The 14,308-nt window shown below is 45.7% G+C and overlaps 2 protein-coding genes across 2 annotated transcripts; both read left to right on the top strand.

Annotated features, from left to right (window-relative positions):
* Positions 1–294: 294 nt before the first annotated feature.
* Positions 295–1,238, top strand: LOC146754325 (olfactory receptor 14J1-like). Its single transcript, XM_085527710.1, has one exon. The coding sequence runs from the start codon at positions 295–297 to the stop codon at positions 1,228–1,230; it is 936 nt and encodes a 311-aa protein (XP_085383836.1). The 3' UTR covers positions 1,231–1,238.
* Positions 1,239–11,233: 9,995 nt separating this feature from the next.
* On the top strand, positions 11,234–12,217 carry LOC146754324 (olfactory receptor 14J1-like). The gene has a single exon (XM_085527523.1). It carries the CDS (start codon positions 11,252–11,254, stop codon positions 12,215–12,217), a length of 966 nt encoding a protein of 321 aa, XP_085383649.1. The 5' UTR covers positions 11,234–11,251.
* Positions 12,218–14,308: the final 2,091 nt, after the last annotated feature.

Genomic DNA, 14,308 nt, shown 5'->3' with positions numbered 1-14,308 from the left:
CTAAGAACAGTTGGAGTGAAGATATGAGACATGTAAACAGCTCCAAAGAGGAAAATATTCAGAAGCTCAGGATATGATTATGAAATGAGAACATATTAAGAGCTCCTTAATCTTCTATTTCTTTAGGGATTGTGAAGCTCATGAATTTAAATTCAAGTTATGGATTTAAATGAAAATTATCCAAAGGTAAATGAAAACATTTCAGAGTACAGCGGGAGGAGTGTGTCTGAGAATGATCTGGACTTGTCATTATCTTCTTCACTCTGAGCAGGACTCCAATCCCAACAACAGCAGATGTCCAACAGCAGCTCCATCAGCGAGTTCCTCCTGCTGCCGCTGGGAGACACGTGGCAGCTGCAGCTCCTGCACTTCTGGCTCTTCCTGGGCATCTACCTGGCTGCCCTCCTGGGCAATGGCCTCATCAGCACAGCCGTAGCCTGCGACCGCCGCCTGCACACCCCCATGTACTTCTTCCTCCTCAACCTGGCCCTCCTCGACCTGGGCTGCATCTCCACCACTCTCCCCAAAGCCTTGGCCAACGCCCTCTGGGACACAAGGGCCATCTCCAACGCAGGATGTGCTGCACAGCTCTTTTTCTTTCTCTCCTTCATCTCAGCAGAGTTGTCCCTTCTCACCATCATGTGCTATGACCGCTACGTTGCCATCTGCAAGCCCCTGCACTACGGGACCTTGATGGACAGCAGAGCTTGTGCCACCATGGCAGCAGCTGCCTGGGGCACTGGGGTTCTCAATTCAATGCTGCACACTGCCAGTACGTTTTCACTGCCTCTCTGCCAAGGCAATGTTGTCAACCAGTTTTTCTGTGAAATCCCCCAGATCCTCAAACTCTCCTGCTCAGCATCCTACCTCAGGGAAATTGTGTTTCTCATTTTTAGTGGTAGTTTAGCCTTTGGGTGCTTTGTTTTCATAGTGGTGTCCTATGTGCAGATCTTCATGGCTGTGCTGAGGATGCCCTCTGAGCAGGGACGGCACAAAGCCTTCTCCACGTGCCTCCCTCACCTGGCTGTGGTCTCCCTGTTTCTCAGCACTGCCTTTTTTGCCTACCTGAAGCCCCCCTCCATTTCCTCCCCACTCCTGGATCTGACAGTGGCAGTTCTGTATGCAGTGGTTCCTCCAACACTGAACCCTATTATCTACAGCATGAGGAACAGGGAGATCAAGCACGCTCTAAGGAAGGTGTTGCAATGCACATTATTCCAGCTACAATAAAGTGCACATTTTCCTCGCAAGATTCCCAGTGATGGTTCTTTATGTTTTACGAATCTTTGATTGTTTAATTGTGTGTGATATTGCAACCTGGAAAAAAATAAATAAATAAATAAATAAATAAAATTGATTGAACTTATAAATAAAAATTTATTTCACTTCTTTCCTACCTACTTTCCATTTTCTCACTCCAAGAGCTCATGTAAACATGGAAAAATATACCCTGAATAGGTTAAGAGATAAATAAAAAGCTTTCAAAATAGAATTTTCCCTATCTCTTCTCTCTTCCTACTTTGAATGGGTCTGGGGGAGGTACAGCCACAGACAGCAGCACAACGTGCTCTTTTCATTCCTGCTCTATTTATCCTGTCTATTTATCCTGGATTCCCGCTGTGTCTGTTCCTGGCTCCTTGAACATGGAGAGCAAGTGGAAGGTGCCCTCTGCAGACAGATGGAAGTCTCATGTTGTCAGGCCATTGTCACCTTTGGGAGCCTTTTGCACTGCAGTATCTGCTGTAGGGACAGCACAGCAGGGCATGTGCCATCCAGCAGATCCGTGGAGAGCACAGATGGCAGATTCTTGACCAAGCCATGGAGGAACCAAAGAGAAGAAGTTCTCTGCTGGATCTCATACTCTCCAGCAATGAAGGTCTGGTGAGAACTGTGAAGGTCAAAGGGGCATCAGGCCAAGCAGAAGACACAAAAGGATCTCTTTATTTATATCTTTATATATTTATTTATTTTGAGGCTTTATTATGAAGCTTAAAAGATGTACATTTATGTCAATAAAATTGAGACAAAGAATTGAAGACAAAGATCAAAATCAATGAAAATGTGTTAACCCTTTTCAATATGAGAAATTCTCATGAGTCTTGTTCCATTTTAAGTTGTGAATATGAATCTTTTTTTTTTTTTCTTTTTTCTCTTTTTTTTTTTTTTAATTTTTTTTTATTTTTTGAAACTACGATATTTTCCAGAAATGAGTTTTCAGGAAACAGATGCCTTCAGGTTCAGGGACACACACAGTGGTGCCAGTGCCAATGCCCTGTGACTAAATCCCGGCGCCCGCAGCTGCTCTTCCCTGCTGCCTATTTGATGTCCCTCATCCTCCAGGTGTCTCCAGCTCTCCTAAATAAATGGCCGTGGTTAAAGGCTTGTTTTCAGCAGGTCATTTAGACACACGCTCCTGTCACAGCCTGTCAGATTTCCCCATCCCTTGCTCTTTGTTCAGTCAGATACCTCCCAATTATCTGTCTGATTTTTGACTTTTAGGGGGATGGCTCAAATTTGCTCCATCTCGCCAAAGTCTGATGGACTGTGCTGTCAACTCCTTCCCAGTGATTCTATCTATCCCTTCCTATCTTTTCTTTTTCTCTTTCTCTTTCTTTTTCTTTTTCTTCATTCATTTTCTTCTCCATTTCCTTTTTCTATTTTTCCTTTTTTCCCTTTCTCTTTCTCTTTCTCTTTCTCTTTCTCTTTCTCTTTCTCTTTCTCTTTCTCTTTCTCTTTCTCTTTCTCTTTCTCTTTCTCTTTCTTTTTCTCTTTCTCTTTCTCTTTCCCTTTCTCTTTCTCTTTTTCTTTCCCTTTCTCTTTCTCTTTTAAATTTTTCATGCTTTAAAAAGCATGAATTCTGAAAGATGTTCATTAATGTCAGTAACAGTGAAAAAAAGATTTCAAGACAAAGATAGAAATCAATAAGAATGTGTTAACCCATCTCAATTTCTGAAATACTCACGAGTCCTGTTCAGTTTTAAGTTGATACCTCCCAACTCCCTGGCTGATCTATCCCAAAGAGATTACTGGAATTTACTCCATTCCTCAAAAGTCTGTTGTCAACTCCTTCACCGTGATTCTATCTATCCCATCCTATCTGTGTCTAACTGATTTACTGTGCAAATATTCCCTATGAAAGATAAACCTCAATAGAAGCACCTTGGACATGGCATGCAGATGATCACTGTTTTACTGTTCATTCAGTTGCACAACCTTTCATTGTGTTAGTTGGCCATAAATAAAGAGAATTCTTTCCTTTTCCATGTGCAGCTGGTTCTCTGTGGAAAGCCAGTGGGACTTTATACAAAGGAGGTTTAACACTGAGTGGGTGACAGCAGAGGAGAAGAGTGATGTGAGGAAAAGTGATGCAAATCCCATTGGGCCAATGTGAATAGAAGTGAAGTGGGGAGGTTGAGGAGGAACTTTGCCCACACAGAAACAGAATAGAACTCATTGGGGGCATCCTGGATTGACATCAGTTGCAAAGTGCTTCTTTTACTTCTTGTATAAAACAAATATAAATAAATAGACAATAAATGCATTTTGGATTCTTGCTCTTTAAGCTGTCTCCATTTTTCTGAACAACTTCTGAAAACCTGAAGAAGATAACAGGAAGGCACGAGGCACAAGAGGCTCTTTAGGTTATAATGGGCCCCAGGGCGCATTTGATGCTGAGTCCATCAACCTCCAGTGCAGAGAGAAGTTTGAACAAAGTGCTCAGCAAGACAAAGTCAGAAGTAACAGTGACGTTTCTTGGAGTATTAATGGGACCACTGAGGGCCATTAGCAAGCAAGCTTCCCAAGGCACTAGTTAGAGCAGATAATTGTAAACCATGACTCCAGTCAGGTAAAGGCACTGGCATGGTGGCTCTGATGCTAAGAAAATCCTCCTTTGTCTTAAGAAGCAAACAGGACAAGCCCTGATATTCAGACCCTTGGCAGGGAGGTCCTGTCTCTCATGTTGGCTCAGGGCCCTTCCTGGGGCAGTGGGATGGAGGTCTGTATGATGTTAAATGAAAGACATGGGGACAGAGATCCCAGGCTCTGAACTGGGTACAATGATAATGTCAAGTTCATGTCCCACGTGTGCCCTGTGTCTCATCACAGGATGTGGGGTGTGAGAAGGGCCCCGTCTAAACAAGCAGTCAATCACAGTGAAACTCTGAACTTCAGATCTCTCAGTTCCAGTGCCCTCCTGTGCACACCCTCCCATCGCTTGATGTCCTTTATGTTCTGCATTGCCCAGAAGTGCACCTAGTGCTCCAGGTGAGGCTGTAGCTGTGCAGAGCAAAGAGGGACAACCCTTTCCCTCACCCAGTTGGCAATAAATTCCCTGATGTGCTCGAGGGGACCGTTAGCTTTCCTGGCTGCCTGGGCACATTGCTGACTCACATTCAATTAGATTTTGACCAGGACCCCCTGTCCTTTTCAGTCAGAGCACTCTCCAGTGTCCCTTAAACATTCTGTGTTTATGTCCAGGGTTGCCCCTACTCAGTTGCACAATTAGGCACTTGTTCTTGTTAGACATTATGGTGCTTAGTACCAACTGGTACCCACTTCTCTGACTTGTCCACATCTCTCTGCAAGTCCTCTCCACCCTCAGTGGAGGCAGCAGCACCTCCTCATCTGGTATCATCAGCGAACGTCAACAAAAAGTCTTGCATGCAAGTCATTCGCAAAAACATGACAGAGAAGTGACCCTAAAATGGAGCTCTGGGGAACCCTGATAGTGACCATCTACCAGCCTGTTGGAACCCACTGACTCTAATCCTTTGGGCCTGACCTACCAGCCAACATCTCACCCACCACATTCTGTTTCTGTCTAGCCGTATGCAGGACGTTCTGTCCAGAAGGGTGCTGTGAGAAATAGTCTCAAAAGCTCTACTAAAATTCTGAAGGATAACATCAACTGTCAACCCTTGGTCAACCAATTCACTAACATTGTCATAAAAAGACCTATAGTTAAACAGGACCTTCCCCTCGGGAACTTGTGTTGGCTGTGACCAATGACACAATTGTCCTTCAGGTGATTTTCAATCACTCCCACCATCACTTTCTCCATAATTTTACCAGGCACTGGAGTGAGACTGACAAGTCCATAGTTGCCCCTGTCATCTTTGTTGCTCTTCCTTACAATGAGACAACATTTGCCAGATTCCCGTCAACTGGTATGACCCTAGATTTATTTACATGCCATTGTCACGGGTTACTTAGATTTACCTATGCCCGTGACAGGGGAAGCCACCCCACGCCCCCCCCCCCGGGGCCCGGAAAGGAGGGGGAAAAGGGGAGTGGGATAAAACAGCGACAATCTAAGGAGGAAAAACTTATTTTACTAAATATGATATCGAAATACAAGATAACACAATATAATATAATTAAGGCTAACAAAATCGAACGAAACAGAGAGAAGAAGGAGGGCACTCCAGCCTGGGAACGAGATTATATAGAGTCCTGGTCCCGTGACTTATTGTTACTCCTGTTGTTCTCTGGGATATGTAGTCTTCTTCTGTGGACTGCACATTCAACAGAAGTATCCATACTTGACATGATGTTATGATGTGGAATACTGATAGCAAAATTACAAAATTACAAAACCATGACATTCCACCCCTTATTCTACATTATTACATCATGGTTAATATATACATATATATACATATATATACACGTATGTAAAATTGTGATAGCTAAATAGTAGAATTGCATGTAACATAACTAAATGTACAACTATAATAACTAAAATACACTACACATGCAAACATATATATATAAATATAGATACATAAAATTATTGACTGCACTCCCCCAGCATCAAATTCCCTTGTGGCACACATTGAACATCCCCATCCTTCTGCATTACCCACCAAGTGCACCCAGGTCCCTGGGCAAAGACAGTTCCACGGATAGGTTTGCCCTTTCCAGAAGCTGGAAGGACCCAAACAGCTTTTCCCAACATGTTCTTTACATGTATAACAGGGACCTTATCTCCTTCTACAGTGTGTAGGGGGCTAGATTGACTAGGACCATCACGATTGACAGATCCTCTAGTATTGACCAACCAAGTGGCTTCTGCCAGATTCTTCTCCCAGTGCTTAAATGTTCCACCACCCATTGCTTTCAACATAGTTTTCAACAACCCATTATATCGTTCAATTTTACCAGAAGCTGGTGCATGGTAGGGAATATGATAAATCCACTCAATGCCATGATCTTTGGCCCAAGTATTTATAAGAGAATTTTTGAAATGTGTCCCATTATCAGATTCAATTCTTTCTGGGGTGCCATGTCGCCACAAGACTTGTTTCTCAAGACCTAATATGGTGTTTCGAGCAGTTGCATGGGGTACTGCGTATGTTTCAAGCCACCCAGTGGTTGCCTCTACCATAGTGAGTACATAACACTTACCACTGCGAGATCGTGGCAAGGTGATATAATCAACCTGCCACGCCTCCCCATATTTATACTTTTGCCATCGCCCTTCCTCCCAGAGAGGTTTCATCCTTCTGGCTTGTTTAATTATGGCACATGTTTCACAATCATGAATAATCTGCGCAATAGCGTCCATGGTTAAGTCCACCCCTCGGTCTCTGGCCCACTTATATGTTGCGTCTCTTCCTTGATGGCCTGAGGTCTCATGAGCCCATCGAGCTAGAAATAATTCACCCTTATTCTGCCAGTCCAAGTCAATTTGAGCCACCTCAATTTTGGCAGCTTTATCTACCTGATGGTTGTTTTGTTGTTCTTCAGTAGCCCGACTTTTGGGCACATGTGCATCCACATGACGCACCTTTACAACCATATTCTTTGTTCGGGAAGCAATGTCCTTCCATAGTTCAGCGGCCCAAACAGATTTTCCCCTCCGTTGCCAGTTATTTTGTTCCCACCGCTGTAACCACCCCCATAAGGCATTTGCCACCATCCATGAGTCAGTATAAAGATACAGCATTGGCCACCTCTCCCGTTCAGCAACATCTAAGGCCAGCTGGACAGCTTTTACCTCTGCAAACTGACTTGATTCTCCCTTACCTTCAGTGGCCTCTGCAACCTGTCGTGTGGGGCTCCACACAGCAGCTTTCCATTTGCGATGCTTCCCTACAATGCGACATGATCCGTCAGTGAATAGGGCATATTTCTTTTCATTTTCTGGTAATTCGTTGTATGGTGGGGCCTCTTTAGCACGTGATACCTCTTCTGCTGGTGATGTTCCAAACTTTTTATCTTCAGGCCAGTCCATGATTACCTCTAGGATTCCTGGACGATTGAGGTTTCCCATTCGCGCTCGCTGTGTAATCAGCGTAATCCACTTGCTCCAGGTGACATCGGTAGCATGATGGGTGGAGGGAACCTGTCCTTTGAACATCCAGTTCAGCACTGGCAGTCGAGGTGCCAAAAGGAGCTGTGTTTCAGTCCCGACTACTTCGGAAGCAGCCCGAACCCCCTCATACGCGGCTAAGATCTCCTTCTCAGTTGGAGTGTAGCACTCTTCAGACCCCTTATATGATCGACTCCAGAATCCCAGGGGTCGGCCTCGGGTCTCTCCTGAGGCTCTTTGCCACAAACTCCAAGTGGGGCCTTTCTCTCCAGCAGCAGTATAGAGGATGTTCTTTACATCCTGTCCAGTCCGTACTGGCCCCAGGGCTACAGCACGGGCTATCTCTTGTTTAATCTGTTCAAAAGCCTGCTGCTGCTCAGGGCCCCATGCAAAATCATTCTTCTTCCGCGTTACCTGATAAAGGGGGCTTACAATGAGGCTGTAGTTTGGAATGTGCATCCTCCAAAAGCCCACTGCACCCAGGAAAGATTGTGTCTCTTTCTTGCTAGTTGGTGGAGACATGGCAGTGATTTTGTCGATCACATCTGCTGGGATGTGACGACGTCCATCCTGCCACTTTATACCTAAGAACTGAATTTCCTGGGCAGGTCCTTTTACTTTGCTTCGCTTAATAGCAAAGCCAGCTTGTAGAAGAATCCGGATTATCTGCTCTCCTTTTGTGAAAACTTCTTCTGCTGTATCACCCCACACAACAATGTCATCAATGTACTGCAGGTGTTCAGGAGCACCACCCTGTTCCAGTACAGTTTGAACCAACCCATGGCAAATGGTTGGGCTGTGTTTCCACCCCTGGGGCAAACGGTTCCAAGTATACTGAATGCCCCTCCAGGTGAAGGCAAACTGTGGCTTGCATTCTGCGGCCAAAGGAATAGAAAAGAAGGCATTGGCAATGTCAATGGTGGTGTTTGTAAAATTGCCTGTTCCATCTGGGATGCAAGTATTTGTAAAATTGGCTGTTCCATCTGGAATGCAAGTGTTAGTAAGATTCACAATTGCATCTGAGGTGTAGATGCCAAAATTCTGACCATACCACATCTCGTAAAAGTACCAGGCAGGTGTCTCCATCAGTATCCACCTTATTAGGCTATATATCTGCACAATTCCACAACACCAAATTATGGTGTTAATAGTTGACCAATACTTTAAGAAGATCATAATTGCTTTCAATCCCTTAAACAGAGCAACTGGGATGAAGAGTGGATTCATAGCTGGCAGGCTCTGTAAAAGTCAGAGCTAGCTAGCTTTGCTCTAAGGGAGAAAGAAATCCCTTTGTTTTCTACACAAAAGTTAGATAGCAATGCTGAGAATGTGCAGCAGCCCTTAATGTTGACAATTTGTCTGGTATTTCAAGGTCACGTTCTCCGTGAGCAGCTACGGAAAGATAACACTCCGAACACTCCCGTAACGAAGCTCTTTAAGAGCAAAGAGAGAGTTGTTCTAAAAGCTAAAAAGCTCTATGCCCGCATCCTCCACCAAAAAATCTGTCACGGGTTACTTAGATTTACCTATGCCCGTGACAGGGGAAGCCACCCCACGCCCCCCCCCCCGGGGCCCGGAAAGGAGGGGGAAAAGGGGAGTGGGATAAAACAGCGACAATCTAAGGAGGAAAAACTTATTTTACTAAATATGATATCGAAATACAAGATAACACAATATAATATAATTAAGGCTAACAAAATCGAACGAAACAGAGAGAAGAAGGAGGGCACTCCAGCCTGGGAACGAGATTATATAGAGTCCTGGTCCCGTGACTTATTGTTACTCCTGTTGTTCTCTGGGATATGTAGTCTTCTTCTGTGGACTGCACATTCAACAGAAGTATCCATACTTGACATGATGTTATGATGTGGAATACTGATAGCAAAATTACAAAATTACAAAACCATGACAGCCATTGAAATGCGAGCCCAGAGCATACTAAGGTGTCATCATTGTAAGGACATAGATGTGCCAGAGCTTTGCAGTGCCTTGAACTCTAGAGTATGAAACAGATGGAGACATAGATGTGCCAGAGCTTTGCAGTGCCTTGAACTCTAGAGTATGAAACAGATGGAGCATAGAGAAAGACTGGCCTCTTCTGTTGGTTAGCAGAATAACACTACATGATACATGGGGTCTCTGCTCTGCTGGGAGTGTGGATGTGCCTGAAGGCCTTGCTTAGGAATCTGGACAGGCTGGAGAGCTGGGCTGAAGCTAATGGGATGAGGTTCACCAAGACCAAGTGCCACGTCCTGAACTTTGGGACCTGGAATGGACTTCCCAGTGTGGGGGTGGTGGATTCACTGACCCTGGAGGAGTTCAAGGAATGACTGGATGTTGTGTTGAGGGACATGGATTAGTGGGAGCTATTCGTGATAGGTGACCAGCTGGAGTGGATGATCTTTTAGGTCTTTTCCAACCTTGGTGATTCTATGATTCTATGATATCCTGTCCTTGTATGAGTGCCCTCTTTGAGCAAACACTCTCTAGGAGGACTCAGCACATGTCTGGAATTAGTCACTGACCACTTGAAATCTGGTGTTTAATTCAGCAGATTTTAATGTACTGTCATGATGCTGTTGTCTTTCAGGAGCGGTTGGCCATGAGGACCCTGGGACACCACAGGGGAGATGAGTGGGAAGGATAAAAAATGACATCATCTGTTACTGATATGCACTGGGCTCCTCAGATACAGGGAGCTCATAAATGTGGGCAATGTTTTAGATGCGCCAAGGTGCATCTCTTGTGCGCAGCACAGCAAGGCTGGGGCTTCATCAGCAGTTGACATGAGGATAGAAGAGAAGGGAGAGAGAGCGTACAGAGTTCACACAGTGTGAGCCTGCTGTGAGCTGACTGCTGGAGCATTGATAACAGACCACAGCATGGTAAGTGTCTAGCAGTAGGCAATGGAGCTACTTTTCCTGGAGGGATCACCAATCTGGGACACCCCATAGCTGATCTGGCTGCAGGCACCGCATGATTCTTTACTATGTTAAAAGCCTTCTGCTCCAACTGAGGGCTTCTGTGCTGCAGTGTCAGAGCACAGCCCTGAGGGCTGCGTGTCCCAGCACGGCTGCAGGCTGTGCAGCCGGGGCTGCAGGCGGGTGCCCAGGGCTGTCCTGCAGAGCAGGGTCCCTGCTGTGCCCCAGGGGCTGTGTGCCGGGTATGGGACTCTGCCGCCTGCCAAGCTCAGCACTCAGCCTGCCCGGGGAGCTGCCCAGTGCGCTGCGGGGAGACGTGTGGGGGGAAGGAGCCCCCAGCAGGGCTTGTGCTGCCACAGCTGCTGCCTGGGGCAGGGGATCACAGCTCCACTGCTCAACAGAATGTTTGTGAACGGTCTTGGCAAGAGGAGAGCGAAGGCAGGGATTTTGCAATTATTTTTCTGAGGGAAAGCAGAAAGGACTGGAGGCAGAAATAGAATAGGGGCTGTAAAATTTAAAACACAGCTATGTTACTCACAAGTATTTCTTCAATCAATTGCTTGTTTTGTGAACAGTGACACAGGTTGTGCTTTCAACCTCTCATTTCTGAAAGGAAAGAATCAGTTTGTTGTTATCTGAAGACTTTAATATTGCACTTACCCTGCAAACAGGCATATTTGTCTAAGACATACTGAAGTGCAAAACGGCTGGGGCTGGGGGTCTAAGAGAAGCTGGAGTAAAAATATGTGATGAGTAAAGGGCACCTAACAGGAAAGTATTCAGGAGTCTGGGATATGATTATGAAATGAGAAAAAAGTAAGAGCTCCTTAATCTTCTACTTCTGTAGTGACGGTGAAGCTCACGAAAATAAATTGAAGTTATGGAGTTAAATGAAAATTATCCAAAGGTAAATGAATACATTTCATAGTATAGCAGGAGTAGTGCCTCTGAGAATGGTCTGGACTTGTCATTATCTTCTGCACTCTGAGCAGGACTCCAAGCCCAGGAACAGCAGATGTCCAACAGCAGCTCCATCAGCGAGTTCCTCCTTCTGCCGTTGGCAGACATGCGGCAGCTGCAGCTCCTGCACTTCTGGCTCTTCCTGGGCATCTACCTGGCTGCCCTCCTGGGCAACGGCCTCATCAGCACAGCCGTAGCCTGCGACCGCCGCCTGCACACCCCCATGTACTTCTTCCTCCTCAACCTGGCCCTCCTCGACCTGGGCTGCATCTCCACCACTCTCCCCAAAGCCATGGCCAACGCCCTCTGGGACAACAGGGCCATCTCCTACACAGGATGTGCTGCACAGCTCTTTTTCTTTCTCTTCTTCATCTCAGCAGAGTATTCCCTTCTCACCATCATGTGCTATGACCGCTACGTTGCCATCTGCAAGCCCCTGCACTACGGGACCTTGATGGACAGCAGAGCTTGTGCCACCATGGCAGCAGCTGCCTGGGGCGCTGGGGTTCTCTATTCCCTGCTGCACACTGCCAGTACGTTTTCACTGCCTCTCTGCCAAGGCAATGTTGTCAACCAGTTTTTCTGTGAAATCCCCCAAATCCTCAAGCTCTCCTGCTCAGAATCCTACCTCAGGGAAGTTGTGTTTATCTTTTTTAGTATCAGTTTAATCTTTGGGTGCTTTGTTTTCATAGTTGTGTCGTATGTGCAGATCTTCATGGCTGTGCTGAGGATGCCCTCTGAGCAGGGACGGCACAAAGCCTTCTCCACATGCCTCCCTCACCTGGCCGTGGTCTCCCTATTTATCATCACTGGCTTTTATGCCTATCTCAATCCCTACTCTGTCTCCTCTTCATCCATGAACCTGATGGTGGCAGTTATGTACTCAGTGGTACCGCCAGCACTGAACCCTATTATCTACAGCATGAGGAACCAGGAAGTCAAGGATGCAGTGAGGAAAGCGATGTCCATATGTGTTTCAAAAACATTGAACTGCCCATCTTTTCTAATTCATGACAAGTAATGCAGCTTTTTACTGTTGCAATCACTTTGTTTTATTTAGTTTTGATCAATTTTTATAATTGTAATGTATTAAATGTTATCCTTTTTTTTTTTTTTTTTTGCTAAAATATAATTATTGAAATAAATTCCTCTTATCTTGTGCCTTTGTTGTGTAGCCCAGAGACACTGTATATAATGAACCAGGCTCTCTGTGAACCTTAACAGAATAAAGGACGTGCAGTGACTTTGTCTGTCCTCCTTCTTGTGAGACATTTATGGAGGTCTTGGGGTTGGATGTGCTCAGAAACCCACAGTCCAGCAGGAAGCAAATAGCTATTCATCAAACTGTGCAGTGACTTCAGCCTGCAACAGCTGACGGGCCATCCCTGGTCTCCTGGCTGGGGTCTGTGTTTTCAGGCTCACATCTGTCAGTGCCTCTGACAGGCCAGCAGCAGCAGCTGATTTGCACGTTGGTTGTCACGTCCCCTCTTCATCATTCCCTGTGAGACCCTGCACAGGACAAGTTCTTGGATATGGGTTATCACGTCAGAAGTTTCCAAGCTTCATAGAATCATAGGATCATAGAACTACCCAGGTTGGAAAAGACCTTGAATATCATCAATTCCAACCGCAGCCTAACCATAGTACACTAACTCTAACAACCCTCTGCTAAATCATATCTCTGAGCAGCACATCCAAAAAGCTCTTGAACACATCCAGAGACGATGACTCAACCACCACCCTAGGGAGCCTATTCCTGTGTTTAACTACCCTTTCTGTAAAAAGGTGTTTTATAACGTCCAGGCTGAACTTATCCTGGCACAACTTCAGGCCATTTCCCCTCATCCTGTCACTTGTCACCAGTGAGAAGAGAATTGCCCCACTCTCACTGTAAGCCCCCATCAGATCCCTCAGCCTCTCCTCATAGGGTTGATTTTCCAAGCCCTTCACAAGCCTCTTTGCCCTTCTCTGGACCTGCTCCAGTACCTCCATGACTTTATTGTTCTGAGCTGTCCAGAAATGAACACAGTACTCGAGGTGTAACCTCACCAATGCCGAGTACAGGGGTAGGATGACTTCCCTAGTCCTGCTCACCCCACCATTCCTGATCCAAGCCAGGATGCCATTGGCCCTCTTGGCCACTTGGGCACACTGCTGGCTCATATTCAGCCAACTGTCCATCAGCACACCAAGGTCCCTTTCCATCAGGTAGCTTTCCAGCCACACCTCCCCAAGTCTATATGGTTGCCTGTGGTTGTTGTGACCAAAATGCAGGACCCAACAACTGGTCCCATTGAAGCTCACGCCATTAATCTTGACCCATAGATCCAGCCTATCCAGGTCCCTCTGTAATGCCCTTCTCCCCTCAGGCAAATCAACACTCCCTTCCAACTTGGTATCCTCTACAAACTTACTGAGGGTGCACACAATCCCCTCATCCAGATCATCAGTGAAGAAATATAGAAGATACACAAAATAGCTTCCAAAACCCAAAGATGAACTCAGAGCTGAATATGTACAAAACTTAATTTTGTCAGCTGCAAATTTTATCATGATATAAACCAAGGTCAAACAGCATAGCAAAATAAATACCCTAATCCAGAATCCAAAGTTGACAAATAATGCAGCAGGGAAAGGAAGCAGCAAGCAAGGAGCTGTGCACTGAAGCTTTATGAGAAGGCTCAGCAAGCTCCACAAATAAGGGAACAATCAGCATCATTGCCAGCAGTTCTCCAGCTCCCACGAAGCCCTGTGTTATCTCACTCTGAATAGATGTGCTGTTATCTCAACCCTTGGAGACTCACATCAGGCACCAAAATGACGGTGGTGGTTGAACCCAGCAGGCGGGTCAGCTGCACACAGTGCTCTGTGCACTGCCCCATTCCCAGTGCGATGGGGAGGAGAACTGGGAAAAAAATTACAACTTGTGGGTTGTAACAAAGCAATTTACTAAGAGAGATAAAAGGAGAGGAGTAATAGTTATCACTATATATCTGTTGATATGGAATTGTATGTAACAATTGATGCACAAGCACTTGCTCAGCACCACCAGACTGATGCCCAGCTGGACTCTGGGCAGTCAAGAGAGTGAGATGAACTCCCAACACTTTCA

This window comes from Coturnix japonica, chromosome W (genome assembly GCF_054131305.1).
Source record: "Coturnix japonica strain WE chromosome W, WE-NBRP24, whole genome shotgun sequence".
NCBI classification, from domain to species: domain Eukaryota; kingdom Metazoa; phylum Chordata; class Aves; order Galliformes; family Phasianidae; genus Coturnix; species Coturnix japonica.
The sequence above is the reverse complement of the archived record's forward strand: the minus strand, read 5'-3'. Positions and strand labels throughout refer to the sequence as shown.